The sequence below is a fragment of the Pristis pectinata genome, chromosome 5 (assembly GCF_009764475.1).
Source record: "Pristis pectinata isolate sPriPec2 chromosome 5, sPriPec2.1.pri, whole genome shotgun sequence".
NCBI classification, from domain to species: Eukaryota; Metazoa; Chordata; class Chondrichthyes; order Rhinopristiformes; family Pristidae; genus Pristis; species Pristis pectinata.
In genome coordinates, this window is record NC_067409.1 from 8,746,694 (window position 1) to 8,769,537 (window position 22,844).

The 22,844-nt window shown below is 47.0% G+C and overlaps 1 protein-coding gene across 2 annotated transcripts in view; it reads right to left on the reverse strand.

Moving 5' to 3' along the window:
* hhatlb (hedgehog acyltransferase like, b) overlaps nucleotides 1–22,844 on the reverse strand; it is a 60,063-nt gene that overhangs the window by 7,290 nt on the left and 29,929 nt on the right. For both annotated transcript variants that reach the window (XM_052015454.1, XM_052015455.1), the window contains 7 exons: nucleotides 19,944–20,138; nucleotides 17,065–17,274; nucleotides 15,419–15,590; nucleotides 10,207–10,351; nucleotides 9,651–9,686; nucleotides 6,723–6,924; nucleotides 2,585–2,729 (listed from right to left, as the gene is read on the reverse strand). In XM_052015454.1, the coding sequence (XP_051871414.1) occupies nucleotides 2,585–2,729; nucleotides 6,723–6,924; nucleotides 9,651–9,686; nucleotides 10,207–10,351; nucleotides 15,419–15,590; nucleotides 17,065–17,274; nucleotides 19,944–20,138 (1,105 nt within the window). The remainder of the gene's footprint in view (nucleotides 1–2,584; nucleotides 2,730–6,722; nucleotides 6,925–9,650; nucleotides 9,687–10,206; nucleotides 10,352–15,418; nucleotides 15,591–17,064; nucleotides 17,275–19,943; nucleotides 20,139–22,844) is intronic.

Sequence of the window (22,844 nt, forward strand, 5' to 3'; positions counted from 1 at the left end):
ACCAGAGACCAAAGGTTTCTGCCTGTTGTGTTCTGAACAAGAAAGAACACATTAAGAATGATTAAACCAAATGATGGTTTAATACAAATTCACTTGAGGAAACTCCAAGTGAATCCACCAGCTCTAGGGGATAATTTCCAAGTCAAGAATTGCTCAGAGTTATTCTCCCTTTTGAATTCTCCGAGCTGAATTAGCTATATCCTGGAATCTGTCCCACTCAACAGCTGCGGTGTTAACTAAAGAGCACAGGGAAATAGTGAGACGGACTCCACTGGAAGGCAAGTATTTTGGGATACAATGCAAGTGCAGACATGACATATGGTAAATATGGAATGCCGGGGAGATTTTCGAACCATTGGGGTGGTAATTTGTAGTAATACACACACACACAAACTGCTGGAGGGACTCAGCGGGTCAGGCAGCATCTGTGGAGGGAAGTGGACAGTCGATGTTTCGGGCTGAGACCCGGGTGGTAATTTGTCCCGTTATGGGTGCTAAACACGTAATGTAGTAACATAACCAGGTTAAAGACCACTTCCAAAGCTTGTCATTGAAGGAAATGGAGCCAATGTTTATTATTTAATAACTCACAAGATGTGGACGTCGCTGGCAATGCTGATATTCATTGTCCATCCCTTTACTGAGAAGGCAGCTGGAAACCAACCACGGATGGGTCTGGAGTCACACATAGGCCACACCAGGCAAGGACAGCAGATTCTTACAATGATTGGGTGGTGTCACGCTCACTGTTACTGAGACTACCTCCTTGTTTTAATTCTGAAGTTTTAATTAATCACTTGGGCAAAGAGGTCAGCATGGACGTGGTGGGCTGAAGGGCCTGTTTCTGTGCTGTACGACTACTTGAATGCCCCCACATCCTGCGCTTAGCACACAGAACAGGGGGCAAATTTCTCTCCTCCCAGACCCTCTCCCCACCACCCCTGCACTGCACCTTTCTCTGCGTCTAAGATAAGGTAAGATCTCTTTATTAGTCACATGTACATCGAAACACACAGTGAAATGCATCTTTTGCATAAAGTGTTCTGGGGGCAGCCCACAAGTGTCACCACGCTTCCGGCGCCAACAATAGCATGCCCACAACTTCCTAACCCGTACGTCTTTGGAATGTGGGAGGAAACCAGAGCACCCGGAGGAAACCCACGCAGACACGGGGAGAACATACAAACTCCTTACAGACGGCGGTGGGAATTGAACCTGGGTTGCTGGCGCTGTAATAGCGTTACACTAACCGCTATACTACAACCTTATGTTTTGCATTCTGTTTTTCTTTATTACTACCTTGATGTACTTACGTACAACGCGATCTGTCCGGATGGCACACAAACAAAAGCTTTTCACTGTGTCTCAGTCCATGTGACAATAATAAACCAATTACCAATCACCATGTCTGGTCTCTTGTGGACTGCTTGATAGACAATATGCTCCCTGCTTCATCGACCAGTCCATTACCATGTGTCAGCAGGTGAACTGGTAGTTGTCCTGGTCCACATGTGTACTTTCACTGAGCACTGGAGCCTTTCCCTGACACCCCTCCAGGAACAGTCTCGCCTCCGCGTCTTAGTCCAGAGGTTACAGCTCCTGATCCAGACCCCTCCAACCAGGTTTCTGCTCTCTGCCAAAACTTGCCTCTTTGACCAAATCTCTCCCTTCAGCCAAATTCTGGGTAAAAAGACCATTCCTACTCTCACTATCATTTACCGTAAATCTATGCACTCTGGTTTGTTAATCCCTCTGCTAAAGGAAATGGGTCTCTCCCGTTTACTTTGTCTAGGCCCCCTTTAAGGATTGTATCATTGAATAACTGTTCTCTAGGCTGCAACGGTCTGGGAAGAGCCCTTGCAAACAAATATACACAGACACACACACCTTATTTGAGGTCTGCACGTCTCATATCTGCAATGGACTTTGTTAGAGGTTAGAAACCCACTGAGGTCATGCACGGATAGAATCTGAAATGAAGTCATTTACAGGCTGACAATTAATGATCTTTATAGGAACTTAGAGGCAAACTCTTCATCGTTGAGTTCACAGTTTACCAATCCGACAGTCACACGATGCTATGACTAATTACACCAGACAGTAACTAGCCATTAAACCACATGTACAGAACGCATGGACCTCATCTGGTCAGAAATGATCGGCATCTGCCCATTGTTACCTCAAACTCCATGTACGACAGGATGTCCCTGCTGATTAATCAAAACCTGTCAACGCCACAAACTTAGACAGGGGGTTTGTGCCTTTATGCATTCTGTGGCAAGAAGCCAGTGATTGGTTTATCCCGTCATGCCAACTAGCACCCAGAGAATGGTATTGGCAGATGCCTGGGAGCGAACCATCCAGTAGAGATTCACAGAACACAAGATGGCCATTTGGCCTGTCATGGTCTTTGCAACAGCAATGCAATAGGGAAACCCACCCCAATCACACAAGCAGCAGGAACCCAGTCATGAAACGGGAGGTGTCGAGCTACCCGAAGGTAGTCAGAGGTGTTGAGGATTGTGGCAATAAATTAAGTAATCACAATGTTCTCTCCTCCCACTCCCCGACTGATAGAACTTACCAACAAGGAACAGTCTTCTAGCAACCAATAACGCAAAGTCAACACTGTTCAGCGAGAGGACGTTGTACAAAATAATGGCCCAGAAATTTGCAGCACCAAAGACACCTCTAATCCTTCGTGACATTGCCTTTGACATCTGCTTTGCCTGGGAAACAAAATAAACCACTGGATTATATCGTAACTACTCCCCAAACCAGTTTCCCCATCAGTTAGTACCAACATCTCCTCATGTGGCTCAATGTCAGATTCTCTGTCACACTGTTGTGAGTTTTACAATGCTAGAAATGGTTTGGAATTGCAAGTGGCTGGTGTCATTGGACTAAAGAAATCTACAGACATGCTCTGCACCCATCATGAATGCAGTTCAAAAGAGGATTGGGTATACGTTAAAGACTAACAACTTAAAGACCAAATATTGTCTTTCAGAAAGGAAACCTGCCAGTGTCTGGTGTGGCCTATACACGACCCCAGTTGAATACTGATCCAGAACTGCTCCATGATGTCATAGAGTCATACAGCACAGAAACAGGCCCTTTGGTCCATTAAAGCTGCAGTACTGTGTGTAGTTCTGGTCACCACACTTTCGGGAGGACATGATTGCGCTGGAGAGGATGCAGAGGAGATTCACTAGGACGTTGCCCGAGATGGAGTGTTTGTTTTCAGGAGAGACTGGGTTTGTTTTCCTTGGAGCAAAACTTGCCTCTTTGACCAAATCTCTCCCTTCAGCCAAGTTCTGGGTAAAAAGACTTTTCCTACTCCCTCTACCATTTACCCTAAATCTATGCGCTCTGGTTTATTAATCCCTCTGCTAAAGGAAATGGGTCTTTCCTGTTTACTCTGTTTAGGCCTCCTTTAAGGATTGTATCATTGAATAACTGTTCTCTAGGCTGCAACAGTCTGGGAAGAGCCCTTAAAAACAAATATACGCGGACACACGCACACCTGTGGGAGTCCTGACAGAGGTGTACAAACCTATAAGGGGCTTGGATAGGGTAGCTCATAGGAAACCATCCTCCCATGCCAGGGTGTCTAAACACCACAGGGAAAAGGTTTAAGGTGAAGTGGATCGGAGGAAGAACATTTTCACCCAAAGGCGGTTGGAATCTGCCTGAAGGGGGTGCAGAGACCTATAACATTTAAGCAGCATCTGGATGAGCACTTGAACTGCCAAGGCATGCAAAGCTGTGGACCAAATGCTGGCAAATGGGATTAGGTACTTGAGGGTGAGCATGGATATACTGGGCCAAAGGGCCTGTTTCTGTGCTGTATGACTCTACCATCTCCCATACTGGCTTTTGGCATTCAATGGTGATGTCATCACCACACCGCACAAACCCAGGGGAATGAGGGGCGACCTTAAGAAAAATGTTTTTGGTTCTGGGACCTCTACTTTTTGTGATATTTATAGATGACTTAGATGAGGGGTTGGAGGGCTGGGTTAGTAAGACAGATAAATCTCCGGGGCCTGACGGGATTTTCCCCAGGCTGCTTCGAGAGGCTAGGGAGGAGATTGCTGAACCGCTGGTAAGGAGCTTTGAGTCCTTGTTGTCTACGGGGGTGGTACCGGAGGATTGGAGGGTTGCGAATGTTGTCCCCTTGTTCAAAAAAGGTAATAGGGATAGGCCAGGGAATTATAGACCGGTGTGTCTCACGTCTGTGGTGGGTAAGCTGTTAGAAAGGATTCTAAGGGATAGGATTTATGAACACCTTGAGAATCATGGACTGCTTAGGGACAGCCAGCATGGCTTTGTGAAGGGAAGATCTTGCCTCACAAGCCTGATAGAGTTCTTTGAGGAGGTGACCAGGAAGATTTATGAGGGCAGTGCGGTGGATGTGGTTTACATGGATTTTAGTAAGGCATTTGATAAGGTTCCTCATGGTAGGCTTCTTCAGAAGGTCAGAGGCCAAGAGATCCAAGGAAGCTTGGCTGTGTGGATTAGGAATTGGCTTGCATGTAGAAAGCAGAGGGTTGTGGTGGAAGGAGTGCCCTCGGATTGGAAGGCAGTGACTAGTGGTGTCCCGCAGGGATCGGTTCTGGGACCTCTACTTTTTGTGATATTTATAGATGACTTAGATGAGGGGGTGGAGGGCTGGGTTAGTAAGTTTGTGGACGACACTAAGATAGGCGGTGTTGTGGATAGTGTGGAGGGCTGTCGGAGCTTACAGAGGGATATTGATAGGATGCAGAGCTGGGCTGACAAGTGGCAGATGGAGTTCAATCCGGAGAAGTGTGAGGTGGTACACTTTGGAAGGACAAACTCCAGGGCAGAGTACTGGGTGAATGGCAAGGTACTTGGCAGTGTGGAGGAGCAGAGGGATCTGGGGGTTCACATTCACAGTTCATTGAAAGTTGCCTCACAGGTGGAAAGAGCAGTTTAGAAGGCCAATGGGATGTTGGCTTTCATAAGTCGCGGGATTGAGTTTAAGAGCCGCGAGGTGATGATGCAGCTTTACAAAACTCTAGTCAGGCCACACTTAGAGTACTGAGTTCAGTTCTGGTCGCCTCATTATAGGAAGGATGTGGAGGCATTGGAGAGGGTGCAGAGGAGATTTATCAGGATGCTGCCTGGATTGGAGAGTATTGAATATGAGGAGAGGCTTAAGGTGCTAGGGCTTTATTCACTGGAAAGGAGGAGGATGAGAGGAGACATGATAGAGGTATATAAAATATTGAGAGGAATAGATAGAGTAGACAGTCAGCGCCTCCTTCCCAGGGCACCAATGCTCAAGACGAGAGATCATGGCTTTAAGGTTATGGGTGGGAGGTTCAGGGGAGATGTCAGAGGGAGGTTTTTCACCCAGAGAGTGGTTGGTGCATGGAATGCGCTGCTTGGGGTGGTGGTGGAGGCAGATACATTGAACAGGTTCAAGAGTTTGTTGGATAGGCATATGGAGGAGTGTGAGATAGAGGGATCTGCGGGAGGAAGGGGTTAGGTAGTGTGAGGGTGGTCTGATGGACGGCACAACATGGTGGGCCGAAGGGCCTGTTTTGTGCTGTATGGTTCTATGGTTTAAAATTATAAGAGGCACAGATAAGGTGGACGGTAACAGTCTCTTCCCCAGGGTAGGGGAGTCCAAAACTAGGGGGCGTAGGTTTTGGATGAGACGGGAAAGATTTAAAAGGGACCTGAGGGGCAACTTTTTCACTCAGAGGGTGGTGAATGTGTGGAACGAGCTGCCAGAGTAAGTGGGTGAGGCAGGTACAATGATGTCATTTAAGAAGCACTTGGATAGGTACATGGAGGGGCGGGGCTTAGAGGGACAAGGGCCAAATGCAGGAAATTGGGAGCAGCTGGGTGGGCACCATGGTCAGCATGGACTGGTTGGGCTGAAGGGCCTGTATCCATGCTGTATTTCTCTATGACTCTACACCAATGACATTACTAATAAGAGAATGATTACAAACATGGATGAACATTTTCTGACAGCATTCTCATCCACTGCCTCTCTTCTGCAAAGAAATAGTTGGTCCTCTGCCCCTTCTATGCCTTGAATGTTATTACTTTCCTTCTGCTGCACCACAGCCATCGTTGGCCACTGCAACTGGGCAGGTACTGACCACTCCTTGGTGTCCAACATTTGAGCCTGTGGTTCATTTCAAGCATCTAGAATGTGAACCTTCTGGTAAATTGGTTTATTATTGTCACTTGAACTGAGGTACAATGAAAAACCTGTCTTGCGTACCGTTCATACAGATCAATTCATTACACAGTGTGTTGAGGTAGTACAAGGTGAAACAATACAGAATGCAGAATAAGACGTCACAGCTACAGAGAAAGTGCAGTGTGGGCAGACAATAAGGTGCAAGGCCACAACGAGGTAGATTGTGAGGTCAAGAGTCGTTCTTATTGTACTAGGGAACCGTTTAATAGTCTTATAACAGTGGGATAGGAGCTGTCCTCGAGCCTGGTGTTACGTGCTTTCAGGCTTTTGTATCTTTTGCCAGACGGGAGGGGGGAGAAGAGAGAATGTCCTTCTGAATGAAGCAGCAAGGACAAGCTCTGCACTGGGCCGTGCATGTACCGACTGAGGCAGGCAGCTGGAGCAGCTCCTGGTTTTACCTGGGCAGCAAGAGGACTGGTTGAGAGCACAACTGTTGGACAGAATACAGGGGACATTTCAGCAACGGGACCCTTACCTCAATCGATGCAAAAGGTTCAAGCTCAAAGAACTTCTGGACCCAGAGCTCAAAGTTGAGGCCAAAGCAATTACATGTAGACCAGATGTAGACCAGGGTCTCTGGGCCCAGCCACAGGGTGGTGACCAAGAAGGTGCAGACCGTCGCCAGCAGCTCCTTCAGAATGTTGCTGTGGTCTTCCCCCAAGTAATCATAGACGTACCTGGAAAATGACATCAGACGGCACTGGTCAGTGTGGGGAACTCCCAGACAAGGTAGAGGGCCATCACAGGTCAAGTGGTTTTGGTCATGATAATGCCAAAATAAAATTAACATTACCCTGTCCGTGCGCGCAGTGTGGGTGAGGTGGGGGTCACCAGGTGGCAGGAAGTGTTAGCCTACATTCAGACACGAGAGGTAGGACTGGGACGAGCCTGTTCTGCACTGTTCATGGCTGATCTGATCTCTGCCTCAGCTCCACTTTCCTGCCTCTTCCCCACAACCCTCGACTCTCCAACAGACCAAAAATCTGTCAATCACCACTTTCATATAGTCACTGACTCCACCTCCACAGCTCTCCGAATCAGACAGTCCCAATGGTTAACAACTATCAGAGAAGAAATCCCTTCTCCTATCTTAATGGGTGATGCTTACTGTATCCTGGAGCTATGCCCTTATTGCATATTCCACTACAAGAACAAACATCATCTCAGCACCTACCCCATCAAGTCCCTCCATATCCTACTCATCACTAACATCAGAGGTTGGACAAGCTTGGGTCGTTTTCTCTGGAGCATTGGACACTGAGGGGAGACCCGACAGAGGTTTATAAAATTATGAAAGGCATAGGTAGGGTCAGGGTCTTTTTCCCAGGGTGGAGATGTCAAATACTGGACGGCATAGGTTTATGGCGAGAGGGGGAATGTGTAAAGGGGATGTGTGGGGCAAATTTTTTTTAATATAGCAAGAGAGTGGTAGGTGCCTGAAATGCACTGGCAGGGCAAATGGTGGAAGCAGATTCAACAGCAACATTTAAGAGGTACTTGAATGGGCAGGGAACGGAGGGATACAGACCATGTGCAGGTAGATGGGATTAGTTTAAATTGGCATCATGGTCAGCACAAATATCATGGGCCAAAGGTCCTGTTCCTGTGCCGAACTGTTCCATGTTCCAAGGTCTAAGGTCCATCACTTTCCTATCCTAGGACATGGATGTGGAAGACAAACCTGATGTCTTAGCTTTTGGCTGAGAGGAGGCCATTCAGCCCATTGGGTCTGCACCAACTCCTCGTCGGGCAATCCCACCAGTCCCATTCTCTCTCTCCTTGATTTCCCTGTGGCCCTACAAGTTATTCTCTCTCATACATCAAAACCCCACTGGTTCTTCTGGACTTTGCTACACTAAGAGGTAGTTGACAGTGGCCAATTATCTTACCAACCCGCACATCTTTGGGAGCTGGGAGGAAACTGGAGCACCCGGAGGAAACCCATGCGGTCCCAGGGAGAATGTGCAAACTCCACACAGGCAGCACCAGAGGTCAGCATCAAATCCAGGTCGCTGGAGCTGTGAGGCAGCAGCACTACCTGCTGAGTCATCTTCCCACCCTAACTGAGCTAAGTACAGGCAGAGGGACAAAATCTGGAACCTTTAACACCAGGAGGGTGGAAAGGTGGAAGGTAGGAAGAACTTCTGATGTAAGATAGAAAGCTGGTGGTGTGAACAGCAAGATCCCAGACACAACAATGTCATAACAAGCTGGTAATTGGGGATTTTCTGGAAGTCGCCTTGGGTACAAGGTAAACATCAACCAGGACATTGGGGATAACTACTTCTTCTAAGCAGTCCTTCCGCACCAGCCCTCCCTCAACACTGCCCTCTGATGGCACGGTGCTCCCTCAGCACTGCCCCTCTCTAACAGAGTGGTCTGTCCTTAGCATTACCCCTCCAACACCAAGGTATGCCCCTGTGGGTCAAGGGGCAATTCAATAAAAAAGTAAGGAAGTTAGTATTTCCTTTTATTGTGTGAAAAAATATGATCAGTGGCAGGAATGTGAGTAACCACCTTGCACAGAACCAAAGGAGAGACGAGTAGGATTTTTTTTTTTACAGGGAGTTGCTGTGATCTGATGGATACAGATTCAATTGGAACTATCTAAAGAGAAACCAGTGCTGACTTTCAAAATAGATTTCCAGAACTATGGAAATAGATGAAAGGTTGACCTAATGGGGTAGAAGTAGCCAGTAGGACGGCCTCCTTCTGTGCTCTCTGACTGTGCAGAGGTGCCCACTGTAGATACTTGCCAGTGCCTTGCCTTTCTGTCGCCACTGCTGTCCAACCCCACTGTCTGCAAGCCCTTTCACTTGCGATTCACTGTGCGCTGTTGGCCTGCCTCTGTGAATTTGAACACATCCAGAACTCTGCTACCTGCATCGTAACAGGTTCACCCAACACTCCTGTACTTGCCTTGGTTCCCAAATGTGCCAGCCTTAGATGTTTTACCATTGGAAAGAATAGGGGATTGGGAATGATTTCGATTGGTCCATTAGAAGCCAGTAGACTTGATGGGCTGAATAGTCTCCCATTGCTTATACAGTGCTACCATTCTGCGACTGAGCCCGACTGAATGCTGTACAGCCAACACCTCCAGGGGATACTCTGGGCTCCATCCAAACCGGGACAAATTCCACCTCACTCAAGGGAAGTCTTTGAGCAAGAGCTGACTGCAAGGGTCTCACGAGAGGATCCCCAAAACACTGGCATCAGGAAATCCCTCACAACCCTGGTCTGAGCAGATAGCCACCATGGCACCATGGTCCTGGGAGGTCCAACACCCTGGGTGAGCTCCTTCATCTGAAGCAGCGTTTAAAGGGAGATTCCCACACACCCATCACAAGGCAAAGACCACACTTAACATAGAACTGGGCAGAAAGTAGCCCCAATGACTTACTTGCACAGCCAATCATTTATTCCTCTGTCAAAGTGCCTGAAATACAAAATCACACAATCAGCAAAATGTTTTCTATTTCGTTTCTTTGTCCTAGCTCCTCCTGCGGTGGGGTTTGAGGGGAGACACCAGATGCCAGAGTCTGGGGCAGCAAACAATCTGCTGGAGGAACTCAACGGGTCAAAGTCAAAAAGTCAAAGCCGAGTTTATCTGCGCAAGTACCTGTCTGAACGGGTGCTATGAAAAACTTACTTGCAGCAGCATCACAGGCACATAGCATCAGATAAGCAGCATTCACAAGAAAAACATCAATTAAACATAAATTATACACAATTTATGTAAGAAAGAATTAAAAAAAATGAAGTCCATTGCCGGGATGGTTGAGCAGCATCTGCGGGGGGTGGGAAGGAATTGTCAACATTTCGGGTCAGAACCCCATGCCAGGACTGAGGGCAGCCTGCCCAATTGGCTAAGCGTTCTCAATCACCTTTCCTTCCCCAGGTTTGGAGTAATACTTGGCTCGATGACGCAGGAAACAGGGAACTTAAAAACCACTTACGTTTCAGCGAAGACGTAAAGCATGGTGATACATTTCGGTGGCTTGGGCGGGTCGAGGTAGTCCAGTCTAGCCACTGTCCCCACCACGCCAAAGAGTACAGCCGCCTTTATCCAGTCGTACACCAGGTTGAAGTAAGCCAAGCAAGCTGCCAGGGAAGATGAGTCTCATTAGTTAAAAAATCTCCAGGCTCCATCAGCGCTAAGCTTCAGTTTATAGAGTGGGTGGACACCCATGAATCTGGTGGTGAAAGCTTTTATCTGGCTGTGACTCCCAGCGGCAGTAACTGCATGGAAGAGGGTGTCCAGTGTAAATTACCAGACTCTAATCTTGCTGCCGATTGTGGGAGCTTGCTGTGCACTAATTGGCTGCCATACTTCACATTACAACACTTCATTGAGCATACAGAGTACTTTTTTTAAAAAGATTATTGACGTTTTATTCAATTCATTTCACGTGGGTGGGGAGGTACGTTAGGAAGTGATGATGGAGGATTCCGCCTTTGGTGGGAGTTTGGTTGGGTGAGGTGGGAGAGACGGAGCCCTATTGCAGCAGAGGGTGGGGTGACGGACACCAGATTAGGGATGGTAGAGCTAAACCAACGAGTTAAAGACTACCAATTTGTAAACAGACGAGTAAAAGGAAGGCAGGGGATTTGCTAATCTAGAACATAGAATAGTTCAGCATAGGAACTGGCCCTTCAGCCCATGATGTCTGTACTGACCATCTAGGCATAGACAATAGACAATAGGAGCAGAAGTAGACCATTCGGCCCTTCGAATCTGCACCGCCATTTTGAGATCATGGCTGATCCTCAACAATCAATATCCTGTTCCTGCCTTGTCCCCATATCCCTTGATTCCCCTATCTATAAGAAACCTATCTAGCTCCTTCTTGAAAGTGCCCAGAGAATTGGCCTCCGCTGCCCTCTGAGGCAGTGCATTCCACAAATTCACAACCCTCTGGGAGGAGAAGTTTTTCCTCACCTCTGTCCTAAATGGCCTAGCCCTTATTCTTAAATCATGCCCCCAGGTCCTGGACTTCCCCAACATCTGGAACATATTTCCTGTCTCTATCTTGTCCAATCCCTTAATAATCCTGTATGTTTCAATCAGATCCCCTCTCAATCTTCTCAATTCCAGCGTGTACAATCCCAGTCTCTCCGACCTCTCAGCATAAGACAGTCCCGACATCCCCGGAATTAACCTCGTAAACCTACGCTGCACGCCCTCTATAGCCAGGATATCCTTCCTTAACCCTGGAGACCAAAACTGTACACAGTACTCCAGGAGTGGTCTCACCAGGGCCCTGTACAAATGCAAAAGAATCTCTTTGCTTTTGTACTCAATTCCCCTTGTAATACAGGCCAACATTCCATTAGCCTTCATCACTGCCTGCTGCACTTGCTCATTCACTTTCAGTGACTGATGAACAAGGACTCCTAGATCCCTTTGTATTTCCCCCGTACCTAACTCCACACCATTCAGATAATAATCCGCCTACCTGTTCCTGCTCCCAAAGTGGATAACCTCACACTTATCCACATTAAACTTCATCTGCCAAGTATCTGCCCACTTACCCAACCTATCCAAATCACCTTGAATTCTCCTAACTTCCTCTTCACATGTCGCACTGCCACCCAACTTTGTATCATCAGCAAACTTGCTAATGTTATTCACAAAGCCTTCATCTAAATCATCAACATAGATCGTAAACAGCTGCGGTCCCAGCACCGAGCCCTGTGGCACCCCACTAGTCACGGCCTGCCATTCTGAGAAACATCCATTCACCCCTACCCTTTGTCTCCTATCCGCCAACCAGTTTTCTATCCATGTTAATACCCGCCCCCCAATTCCATGAGCCCTAATTTTACCCACCAATCTCCTGTGCGGCACTTTATCGAATGCCTTCTGAAAGTCGAGGTATACAACATCCACTGAATCTCCCTCGTCTATTTTCCTGGTTACACCCTCAAAAAACTCCAGTAGATTAGTCAAGCATGATTTGCCCTTGGTAAATCCATGTTGACTCGACCCAATCCTATCATTGCTATCCAAATATGCCGCTATTTCATCCTTAATAATGGACTCTAGCATCTTCCCCACCACAGATGTTAGGCTAACTGGACGATAGTTCCTCGTTTTCTCCCTCCCTCCTTTCTTAAAAAGTGGGGTAACATTAGCCATTCTCCAATCCTCAGGAACTGACCCCGAATCTAAGGAACATCGGAAAATGATCACCAATGCATGCACAATTTCTAGAGCCACCTCCTTTAGTACCCTGGGATGCAGACCATCTGGACCTGGGGATTTGTCAGTCTTCAGCCCCATTAGTCTACCCATCACCATTTCTTTCCTAATGTCAATCCACTTCAGTTCCTCTGTCACCCTCTGCCTTTTGTCCATCCTTATTTCTGGGAGATTTCTTATGTCTTCCCCCATGAAGACAGATCCAAAGTACTGATTAAATTCGACTGCCATCTCCCTGTTTCCCGTAATAATTTCACCCGATTCGGTCTTCAAGGGCCCAACATTGTTCCTAACTAACTTCTTTCTCTTCACATACCTAAAAAAGCTTTTGCTATCCTCCTTAATATTCCTGGCTAGCTTGCCTTCGTACCTCATTTTTTCTTCCCGAATTACCTTTTTAGTTAAATTCTGCTGCACCTTAAAAATTTCCCAATCTTCTAGCTTCCCACTCAGCTTGGCTCTGCCATACTTCTTCCTTTTTAACACAATGCTATCTCTGACTTCCTTTGTCAGCCACGGTGGCCCCTTTCCCCTCTTTGAGTCTTTCCTTCTCTGGGGAATAAACTGATCCTGCACCTTGTGCATTATTCCGAAGAATACCTGCCATTGCTGTTCCACTGACAATTGTGCTAGGATGCCCGCCCAGTCAACTTTAGCCAGCTCCTCCCTCATGGCTCCATAGTCTCCTTTGTTCAACTGCAAAATTGACCCTTCTGATTTGCCCTTTTCCCTCTCCAATTGCAGATAAAAACTTATCATGTTATGGTCACTACCTCCCAATGGCTCCTTTACTTTGAGTTCTCTTATCAAATCCTGCTCATTACACAGCACTAAATCCAGAATAGCCCTCTCCCTGGTCGGCTCTCGTACCAGCTGCTCCAAGAATGCATCCCGGAGGCACTCTATAAACTCCCTTTCCTGGGGTCCAGTACCAGCCTGATTTTCCCAGTCCACTTGCATATTGAAATCCCCCATAACTGCTGTGACATTACCCTTGCCACATGCCAACATTAACTCACTATTCAGCTTGCACCCAATATCCATGCCACCGTTCGGAGGCCTGTAGATAACACCCATTGGGGTCTTTTTGACCTTACAGTCCCTCAGTTCTATCCACACTGACTCTACTTCTCCTGATTCAATGTCCCCCCTTGCAAGGGACTGAATCTCATTCCTCACCAACAGGGCCACCCCACCCCCTCTGCCCACCTTCCTGTCCTTACGATAGCATGTATACCCTTGAAAACTCATTTCCCAGGTCTGATCTCGCTGCAGCCATGTCTCCGTTATCCCAACATCATACTTACCCATTCGTATCTGAGCTTCAAGCTCGCCTACCTTATTCCTGACACTCCATGCATTCAGATATAGGATTTTTAACCCATTTCTCCTCTCTCCATTCGTATTAATGTTCCGAAATTGTGTAGTTCCTACCTGTCCTCTACCCTCCATCTCGATATCCTCTCTCTCATTCTGGATCCCCTCCCCCTGAAAATTTAGTTTAAACCCCCCCGAGCAGCATTAGCAAACCTTCCTGCAAGAATGTCAGTACCCCTCCAGTTCAGGTGTAAACCGTCCCGTTGGAACAGATCCCATCTTCCCTGGAACAAATCCCAATTATCCATAAACCTGAAGCCCTCCCTCTCGTACCATCCCCTCAGCCACGTATTAATCTGCCTAATCTTCCTATTCCTCTCCTCACTCGCATGTGGCACAGGTAGCAATCCTGAGATTGTTACCCTGGATGTCCTGCCCCTCAACTTAGCACCTAACTCCCTGAACTCCTTACGCAGGACCTCCTCTCTTTTCCTGCCCACATCGTTAGTCCCTACATGGATCACGACATCTGGGTTCACGCCCTCCATCCTGAGAATAACCTGAACCCGATCTGAGATATCCCGGACCCTGGCACCAGGGAGGCAACAGACCTTCCGGAATTCCTGATCATCCCCACAGAATATCCCATCTATCCCCCTGACTATAGAATCCCCTATCACTACCGCTCTCCTCTCTTCCTTCTTCCCCTTCTGAGTTGAGGGTCCACTCTCAGTGCCAGAGACCAGACCTCCGCAACTAGTTCCTGGTAGGTCATCCCCACCAACAGTATCCAAAGCGGTATACCTATTATTGATGGGGACAGCCACCGGGGTGCTCTGCTCTCTCTGCCTGCTCCCCTTCCCTCTCCTCACAGTTACCCAGTTACTCTCCTCCTGTCTTATCGGTGTGTCTATCTCCCGATAACTCTTATCTATCTCTGCCTCTGCCTCCGCCTCCCGAATGATCCGTAGTTTGTCCAGCTGCTGCTCCAATTCCCTAACTCGGTCTACTAGGATCTGCAGCTGGACGCACCTTTTACAGGTGTGGTCATCAGGGACAACTGTGCTGACCCTGACCTCCCACATACCGCATACGGAGCACATCACTGCTCTAACTGTCTCCCCCATATCCTGCTCCCAGATTAGTTACAACAAATCAAGATAAAAAGTACCCACCAGACCTTACCTTGTATCTCAGCAGCACGTACTCAGGCTTACCAGCTTCCCCTTAGCGAAGTCCCTGTGCACCAAAGCCCCTTGTGCCAAAGCCCGACCACTCTGCTTCCCTCTCACTCCACTGCCCGCTACGACGCTGCCCTTTAAGCTGCCCGCCCCGTGCCTGCACAGTCCAGCCCCCCACTCAAGCACTTAAAAACTTTTATAACCCTACTAAAAGCACCTTAAAACAACAAACTAACCCTAGTAAATTACACCCCTCTTAAAAACTAAGCTCTACACTTAAAACCCACTAAAAAAGATAAGGCATAGCGTGGCGTCGGGAGGGGATTGGGGGTGAGAAACGAGTCTGTGGGACCAGGAATAGCCAACGAGCTGACCTGAGTGGGGAATGAAGAGAGGTTGGATTCCACCCAGAGGGAAGTTTATGGGGAACAGTCAAGGGTTACACTGATGTCCCCACCAACAACCTACCTAATGCCCAGTCAGAGAGCGCTGCTGCCAGCTTGAGGTCAGAAGGTATGGTCAGAATGTAGAGGTAATGGAAGAAGATATCGACAAAGACGATTACAGCAAGGTGAGCCAAGGCATATTTCCCAATGTTCCACATCTCGTTCTCTTTCCGAGCGAACTTGGATTGATTTATCTGTGGGACACGAGATTCAGAATCACCAGGGATCGACAACCCCATCCCCATTCTTTAGACCACAGCCCTTGGCTATTGACCAAGGGTTGATAACATTTCCTTCACCCCATGCAGAGTGTGGTTGATATCTGGAAAGTGTTGCCAGAGGAGCTGGTGAAATTGATATAAGTACTACGTTCAGACAAGCACTTAAATAGGCAAGGCCTAGAAAGGTACTGACCTGGTGAAGCAAATGGGATTAGTGTAGGTGGGCAAAAAGGTCGGCATGGTCGCGATGGGCCGAAGGGCTCATTTCCACGCTGTACGACTCTATGACCAATGAGGCTCAGTCTGAGGCAGGCACTCCTTGGCACAGAAAGACAGGATGAGAAAATGGCGCTGAGGTAGAAGATGACCGTGACCTTGACCGTGACCTTGACTGTGATGAATGGTGGAGCAGACTGGAAGGGTTTAGATGACCCCTTCCTGCTCCTAATTTTTGGGGTGACTGAGATAATCCCTGGTGCGGTTGGTGAGGGGAAGGGAGAGTGCTGGGGGGTGGGAGGGGGTGTGGAAAGATTCCTGGTGGGACGGTGGCCAAGGTTATTTCTGCAAAGCATGGAGGAGCATTCTAAATCCTTCAGGTCTCACTTAAAAAAAGCAAACTATGGGCCCCACTCCAGGTGAAAAAGCCCAGTCCATGGAGGTGATGGATGGAAACGTGTCTGTGTATTGGCATGATGTCCAAACAGCACTGATAGTGTGTAATGGAAGTCTCCTCGGACTGAAGGTGTCCTAACACAAGGGGACATGCCCCGGTACTCTAAATAACAGGTAGGGAAATCCTGTCCTGGGAGGTATAGTCAGCAGTCATCAAACCTATTTCACGATCGTCCCAAGGTGCAAAAGTGTTGGGTGTATAGTTTTCACCCATTGGTTTCATCTCCTACATCCACTTCAGAAGTGCAAATGCATATTACGGAGCCATAGAGTCGTACAACATGGAAACAGGCCTTTGGCCCTTCAAGCACCCATTTATACCCTTAATCCCATCTGATTGTCCCCACATTCCTATGAACTGCCCTCAGATTCTACCACTCACCTACAAATTAGAGGCAATTTACAGTGGCCCATTAATCTACCAACCTGCATTTTTTGGATGTGGGACGAAACCGGAGCACCCGGAGGAAACCCAAATGGTCACAGGGAGAACGTGCAAACTCCACGCAGACAGCACCGGAGGTCAGGACTGAACCTGGGTCACTGGAGCTGCGAGGCAACAGCTGCCCTAGCTGTGCCACCGTGATGTCCTCATTTCTCAACCAACACCAGTTCCAAAGAAAATAGTCAATTATCTGACTGATGTTTTCACCTGGTGAAAATTTTAAACAGGCCAGGAACTTTCCAGAGATACCTCACAGGTGTTAAGTGCTTTGGAGCATCATGTTTGTAAGAGACATACGTTGCATCTCCCAGGCAGGGCCTCAGAGCTTACCTGAGCGTGGAACTGATCAAACGTCATCACCGGCCCAAAGAAGAAGAAGGGGAGGTAGAAGTTGTAGATGAAAAGGTCCAGGATTGAGTAGTTCCCATCTTTCTTCTCGACATTTTCCAATGCGAAGCTCATGCATCGCATGATGGTGAAGCCACTTCCTCCGTAGAACAGGACATCCTGGAGCTGAAAGGTACCCGTTACAAACCCTGTCTGGGACAAGACGGACCAGATGACCAGAAATGAGATGGGAGCAAGTTCAGCCTCTGTTTCAGGACCAATTCCACCATTGGGAACAAATTACCCCACCCTCCTGGGCACACCGATGTTTGAGGGACTGAATTGGTACTGGGAGTCTAACTAACCAGGAGATGCACTGTCCCAGCAAGATTTAGCCACTTACAGGACAATATCACAAGGGTTAAAATGGACTTCATCTCATTGGGTTCTTTGCTGAGGAGGAAAAAGAGAGACATACTGCACAGAAACTGGCCCACTGACTCCATGATGGCCTTCAACCACCTATCCACACTAATCCTACATTAGTCCCATTAAAAAAAAATTCTTCCCACATTCAAGTTCCCCCAGATTCTACCTCTCAGTTACACCCTAGGAGCAATTTACAGTGTCCTATTAACCTACCAACCTGCACATTTTTGGAAAACCGGAGCACCTGGAGGAAACCCACACGGTCACAGGAAGAACATGCAAATATTTGCCACCCTAAGCATTCCATTTGTAACCAGTGGTCTTGTTGGAAGCTGCAGAGATAGGTGGTGGGTTATCCTGTCTGAACAATTCAGGGCAACGTCGTGGAGATTACAAGGGAGTAGGTTACACCTGGGTAGTCCAAGGAACAAGAGATTAGTGAGACTTCTCTTACTGTTGGACAATGTTTCAGCGGACATTACACTGAGCAGTTCACTGTCTTGTAACCATCATCAAGTCTTTTCAATGGAACTTTTGTAGGATCTTAGTTTAAGATATTTATTAGTCACATGTACATCGAAACACACAGTGAAATACGTCTTTTTGTGTTGTTAAGAATGTACTGGGGGCAGCCCGCAAGTGTCGCCATGCTTCCGGCGCCAATATAGCATGCCCACAGCTCCTAACCTGTATGTCTTTGGAATGTGGGAGGAAACCGGAGCACCCGGAGGAAACCCACACAGACACTGGGAGAACGTACAAACTCCTTACAGGCAGCAGCGGGAATTGAACCCAGGTCGCTGGCACTGTAATAGCATTACGCTAACCGCTATGCCACTGTGCAGCCCTACTAGACATGTATGGCTCTGGGTGAAATATGAACAGGCACCTTATGATCGCCATTGCAACATGTACCACTGGCAGAAATCAGCCCCATCCCAAACCAGCCCACCTTTCACCAACATGTAGTAGTGTTCCCAGATCTCAGAGCTCCACCATCAGATATGAAAATAAGCAGCTTCCTCATTCTTAAAATCCAGGTGAACCACGGCACAATCACGCACTGGTTTCCCACCCTGCAAGTTTCTTTGCACTCTCCTGTACCTAGGCAGCTGAAGTTACACCTCCCAATTTGAATGACACACTTCTAACTCAGGTCACTTACAGATGTGATGGACAGCGGTGACTCACAACTAGCCTCAGCCTTACTGCCTGGTGCTCTTCACCTTTGCAGAAATCTGCTTTACTTGACACGGGTTCTGTGTTGCTGCTTGCCCAACATTGCAATCAGGGTCATGAGGGATCGTAGAGCAAAGGCAGGTAAATGGTGTTGAGACAGGGTGGGGTGGGGTCAGGCAAGATCTAATCAAATGGGAGAAAAGTTACATGGGGCAAACAGGCATATCATGAGACAAGTCCTAGACTAACTGGGCACCTCCACTGCACCTCCAGTGCAACCATTCATTCGCTGGTCATAAACCGCCATTCTGGAGTTGCAAAGATTTTGAAGGCTGCTCATCATCTACTGTCCACCTTCTATTGGTATTGGTTTATTATTGTCACTTGTACCGAGGTGCAGTGAAAAACTTGTCTTGCATACTGATCGTACAGGTCAATTCATTACACAGTGCAGTTACATTGAGTTAGTGCAGAGTGCATTGAGGTAGTACAGGTAACACTAGGACTGTTGCCTCAACTTCACATTGTAGGGCCACTTCCAAAGGCAGGACAGTAACTTATATTGGCTGCAGATTCCAGTGAGGCATTCCACATGTTAGGAGTTAAATTCCAATGTCCTTCTGGAATTGGAAGTTATCCACCGATCACTGAGAGGAAAACATTGACACTAGGGAAAAAGAGATGACCTAGAAAAGCTTTATAAAACAAGAGATTAGGAAATGTCAATGCACAGAAAGATTTGGGATCCTTATACTGGAATTATATTCATGTTTATATATAAGCTTTTGAGGAAAAGTTTTGGGACAATTATTTGGGCTTTAGTGAAACCACAGCAAGAGCTGGGTGTGCAGTTTTGGTTTCCTTACCAAAGAAAAGAAAATTTTAATTCAGGTGCAACTGTTGTCTGCAACACGATTCTTGCAAAGAGAGGGCTGCTGTACAAGGAGAGATTAAGTAGAAACAACCTATCTCTTCTCAGACCTTGAGAGTTGATCTAAGTGAAGCCAAAGCACTTCTTAGGAGGGCTTGACAGGTTGTTTCTACAGATCATATCAACCGGAAACGAGGCTCACAGTCTCCGGATATTGTTTATTCAGGAGATAGTGCCTCTTCCGAATTCTCTACCGCAGGTAGCTGTGGGATCCTTCATCAGTGAGTACGTTTAAGAATAGGAGGCAGTTCTGAGATAACAATCTACAAAGGCCTTTGTTGAACAGTGACGAAGGTTCAAGAGCCTTGTGGCCAACCCCTGCTCCAATTTCTTATGTTCTTACCTGCCAGGAAGCTACAGGCTCTATTTTAAACGTTGCTAAACTGCACAGGCCAGCAGCGAAACACAGCCACTTCTGTTTAGCCAAGCCAATGCCATAGAGCAGAATGCAGTGGGACAGGATTAACATGAGATAGGAGACACCCATTGTAGCCAGGACTGCAAGAATCCCATAAACCATAAAGTACATGGATCTGTGCTGTGAAAGAGAAGAATGGTTAGAGTAAACATTGCAATAAATTGGATCTTCATCAATTTATCACAACTACATCTGGAATAACACCGTGAAAGGTTTGGTCACATTAAACCAATTCTACCTGTACAACCCCAGGGTAAGGATGGAGATCATTCCTGCCTGAATTTTCTCTGCCCAGCTCATGCATGTTGGCCCAAGCACTCTTATGCTGCATCATTCTCCTTAAGGTACCCCATGGTTTTTCATTCCATCTCCAGATTCACCTCATTATGCCCATCAGATAGGCCTGCTTCATAGACAAAGGGGCAGTTCAGCACAGTGGGAATTTTATCCTCCCTCTCAGTTGCTAGGGAACAGCTTAAATTGTCACTTGTACCGAGGTGCAGTGAAAAACTTGTCTTGCATACTGATTGTACAGGTCAATTCATTACACAGTGCAGTTACATTGAGTTAGTGCAGAGTGCATTGAGGTAGTACAGGTAACACTAGGACTGTTGCCTCAACCCCAACAGTGGTTGGGCCGCAGCTGGAGAACTGCATGCAGTTCTGGTCACCACACTGCAGGAGAGGCGTGGTTGCGCAGGAGAGGGTGCAGAGGAGATTCACAAGGATATTGCCTGGGACGGAACGTTTCAGTTGTGAGGAGAGACTGGATAGTCCGGGTTTGTTTTATTGGGAGCCGAGGAGGCTGAGGGTGGAACAAAGAAGGTAAAAAAAATACTTCCACGTTGCACCTTGTGACTAAATAATAATAAAAAAATAAAAACAATAAACAAAGCAAAACCAAATAATAGAAAAAGAGTTAAACAATCTGAAAACCTGATATTGCTTTTTGGAACAAGAGTGTCCCAGTTAACTAGGGACAGCATGATGCACACAATAGATAGAAAAGCTGGAAGAACTTCCCAGTTCTGGAGGAGAGGTCACAGACCCACAACAATAACTGGTTTCTGGCTGTTCTTCCAGCATTTCTGCTTTTGATTTTCATGACAGCATCTGCAGTTTAATTTTTGTTTACTATGAATAAGTGGAGTTCATTATATGACAGACCCTGTGTTTCAAAATGTTTCCCATTGGTGCTGAAAGGTAAGAATTCCAACTACTAACTAAGTAAGGAGAACACCAGTTAACTAAGTGCCTGCACTGACAACTGGTTGAGGTGACACTTTTAAGATTTATTGCAATTTAAGTGAAATTCAGTTCTGGCATAAAGAAGAAAGCAAGTGCAAAATCAATCGTTCCTCTACCCCAAACTTATTCTGCTGGACCACTCAACAATTAGCTCAGCAAACCAATTAATTCCAATGAACCATTCAGGAATAAGAGTCAATGAGTCACACAGCACATAAACTGGCCCTTTGGCCCACCATGTCCGTGCTGACCATCAAGTCCCTATCAATACTAAACCCATTTTTCAGCATTAGGTTCATAGCCTTCTATGCCTTGGTGAATCAAGTGCCCATCAAGGAACTGAAATGTTGTGAGAATCTTTGCCGCTACCAGTCCCTCAGGCAGTGCGTTCCAGTTCTCCAACAGCTGCAGTTCTGATCACCACACTCAGTTCCAGATTCCAACTGGGTGAAAAAATTCTTCCTCAGATCCCCCTAAACCTCTGCCCTTTACCATAACCCTATGCACTCTCGATTTAGAAATCTCGGCTAATAATTCCGCACACTTCTTCCTTGTTCCACCCTCAGCCTCCTCGGCTCCCAATAAAACAAACCCAGACTATCCAATCTCTCCTCACAACTGAAACGTTCCGTCCCAGGCAATATCCTTGTGAATCTCCTCCGCACCCTCTCCTGCGCAACCACGCCTCTCCTGCAGTGTGGTGACCGGAACTGCATGCAGTTCTCCAGCTGCGGCCCAACCACTGTTTTATGTAGTTGTACCATAACCTCCCTGCTCTTTATATTCTCTGCCCCACTTAATGAAGGGAAGTATCCCATCTATCTTCTTCACCACTTTATCTACTTGTGCAGCCTGCAGGGATCATTGGACTTGTACACCAAGGTCTCTCTGATCCTCAGTTCTCCTTAAAGCCCTACCATTTATTATGTATTCCTAGCCTTATTAGTTCTTCCAAAATGTATCACCTCACAGTTATCAGGATTAAATTCCGTCCGCCATTGCTTTACCCATTTTAACAACTCATCAAGAGGAAACACAGGAGACTGCAGATGCTGGGACCTGGAGCAAGAAACAAACTATTGGAGGAACACAACGGGTCGAGCAGTATCTGTGGGGGGGAAAGGAATTATGACGTAGGGTCTCCACCCGAAATGTCGATAATCCCTTTCCTCCCTGCTTGACCTGCTGAGTTCCTCCAGCAGTTTGTTTTTTCAACAACTCATCAACATTGCCTGTAGCCCAAGGCTACACTATCAACAATACCCATTCATTCCAATGGGCCAACCATCAATTAGCCCAGCAGAGCCATTCATTCCAATGGACTGTGCAACAATTGTTCCTACAGTTTGCATCATCTAGTCCCCAGTGGTGGAGTCAAGAACTACAGCAAAAGCTCCCTGCAGTTTTGAAGTGACTAACAGTAAATATCTAGATATCACCTAATGTTAAAAGCTCCATAATTCAGTCCTTGCCCTCTCCACATGGGTTACAGCAGCCAATCTCACTCCATCCAGCTTTATGTCAATTCTAGTTGCAGTTAACCCAAAAGTTCTATTTCTTAATCAAGTCCTCTTACAC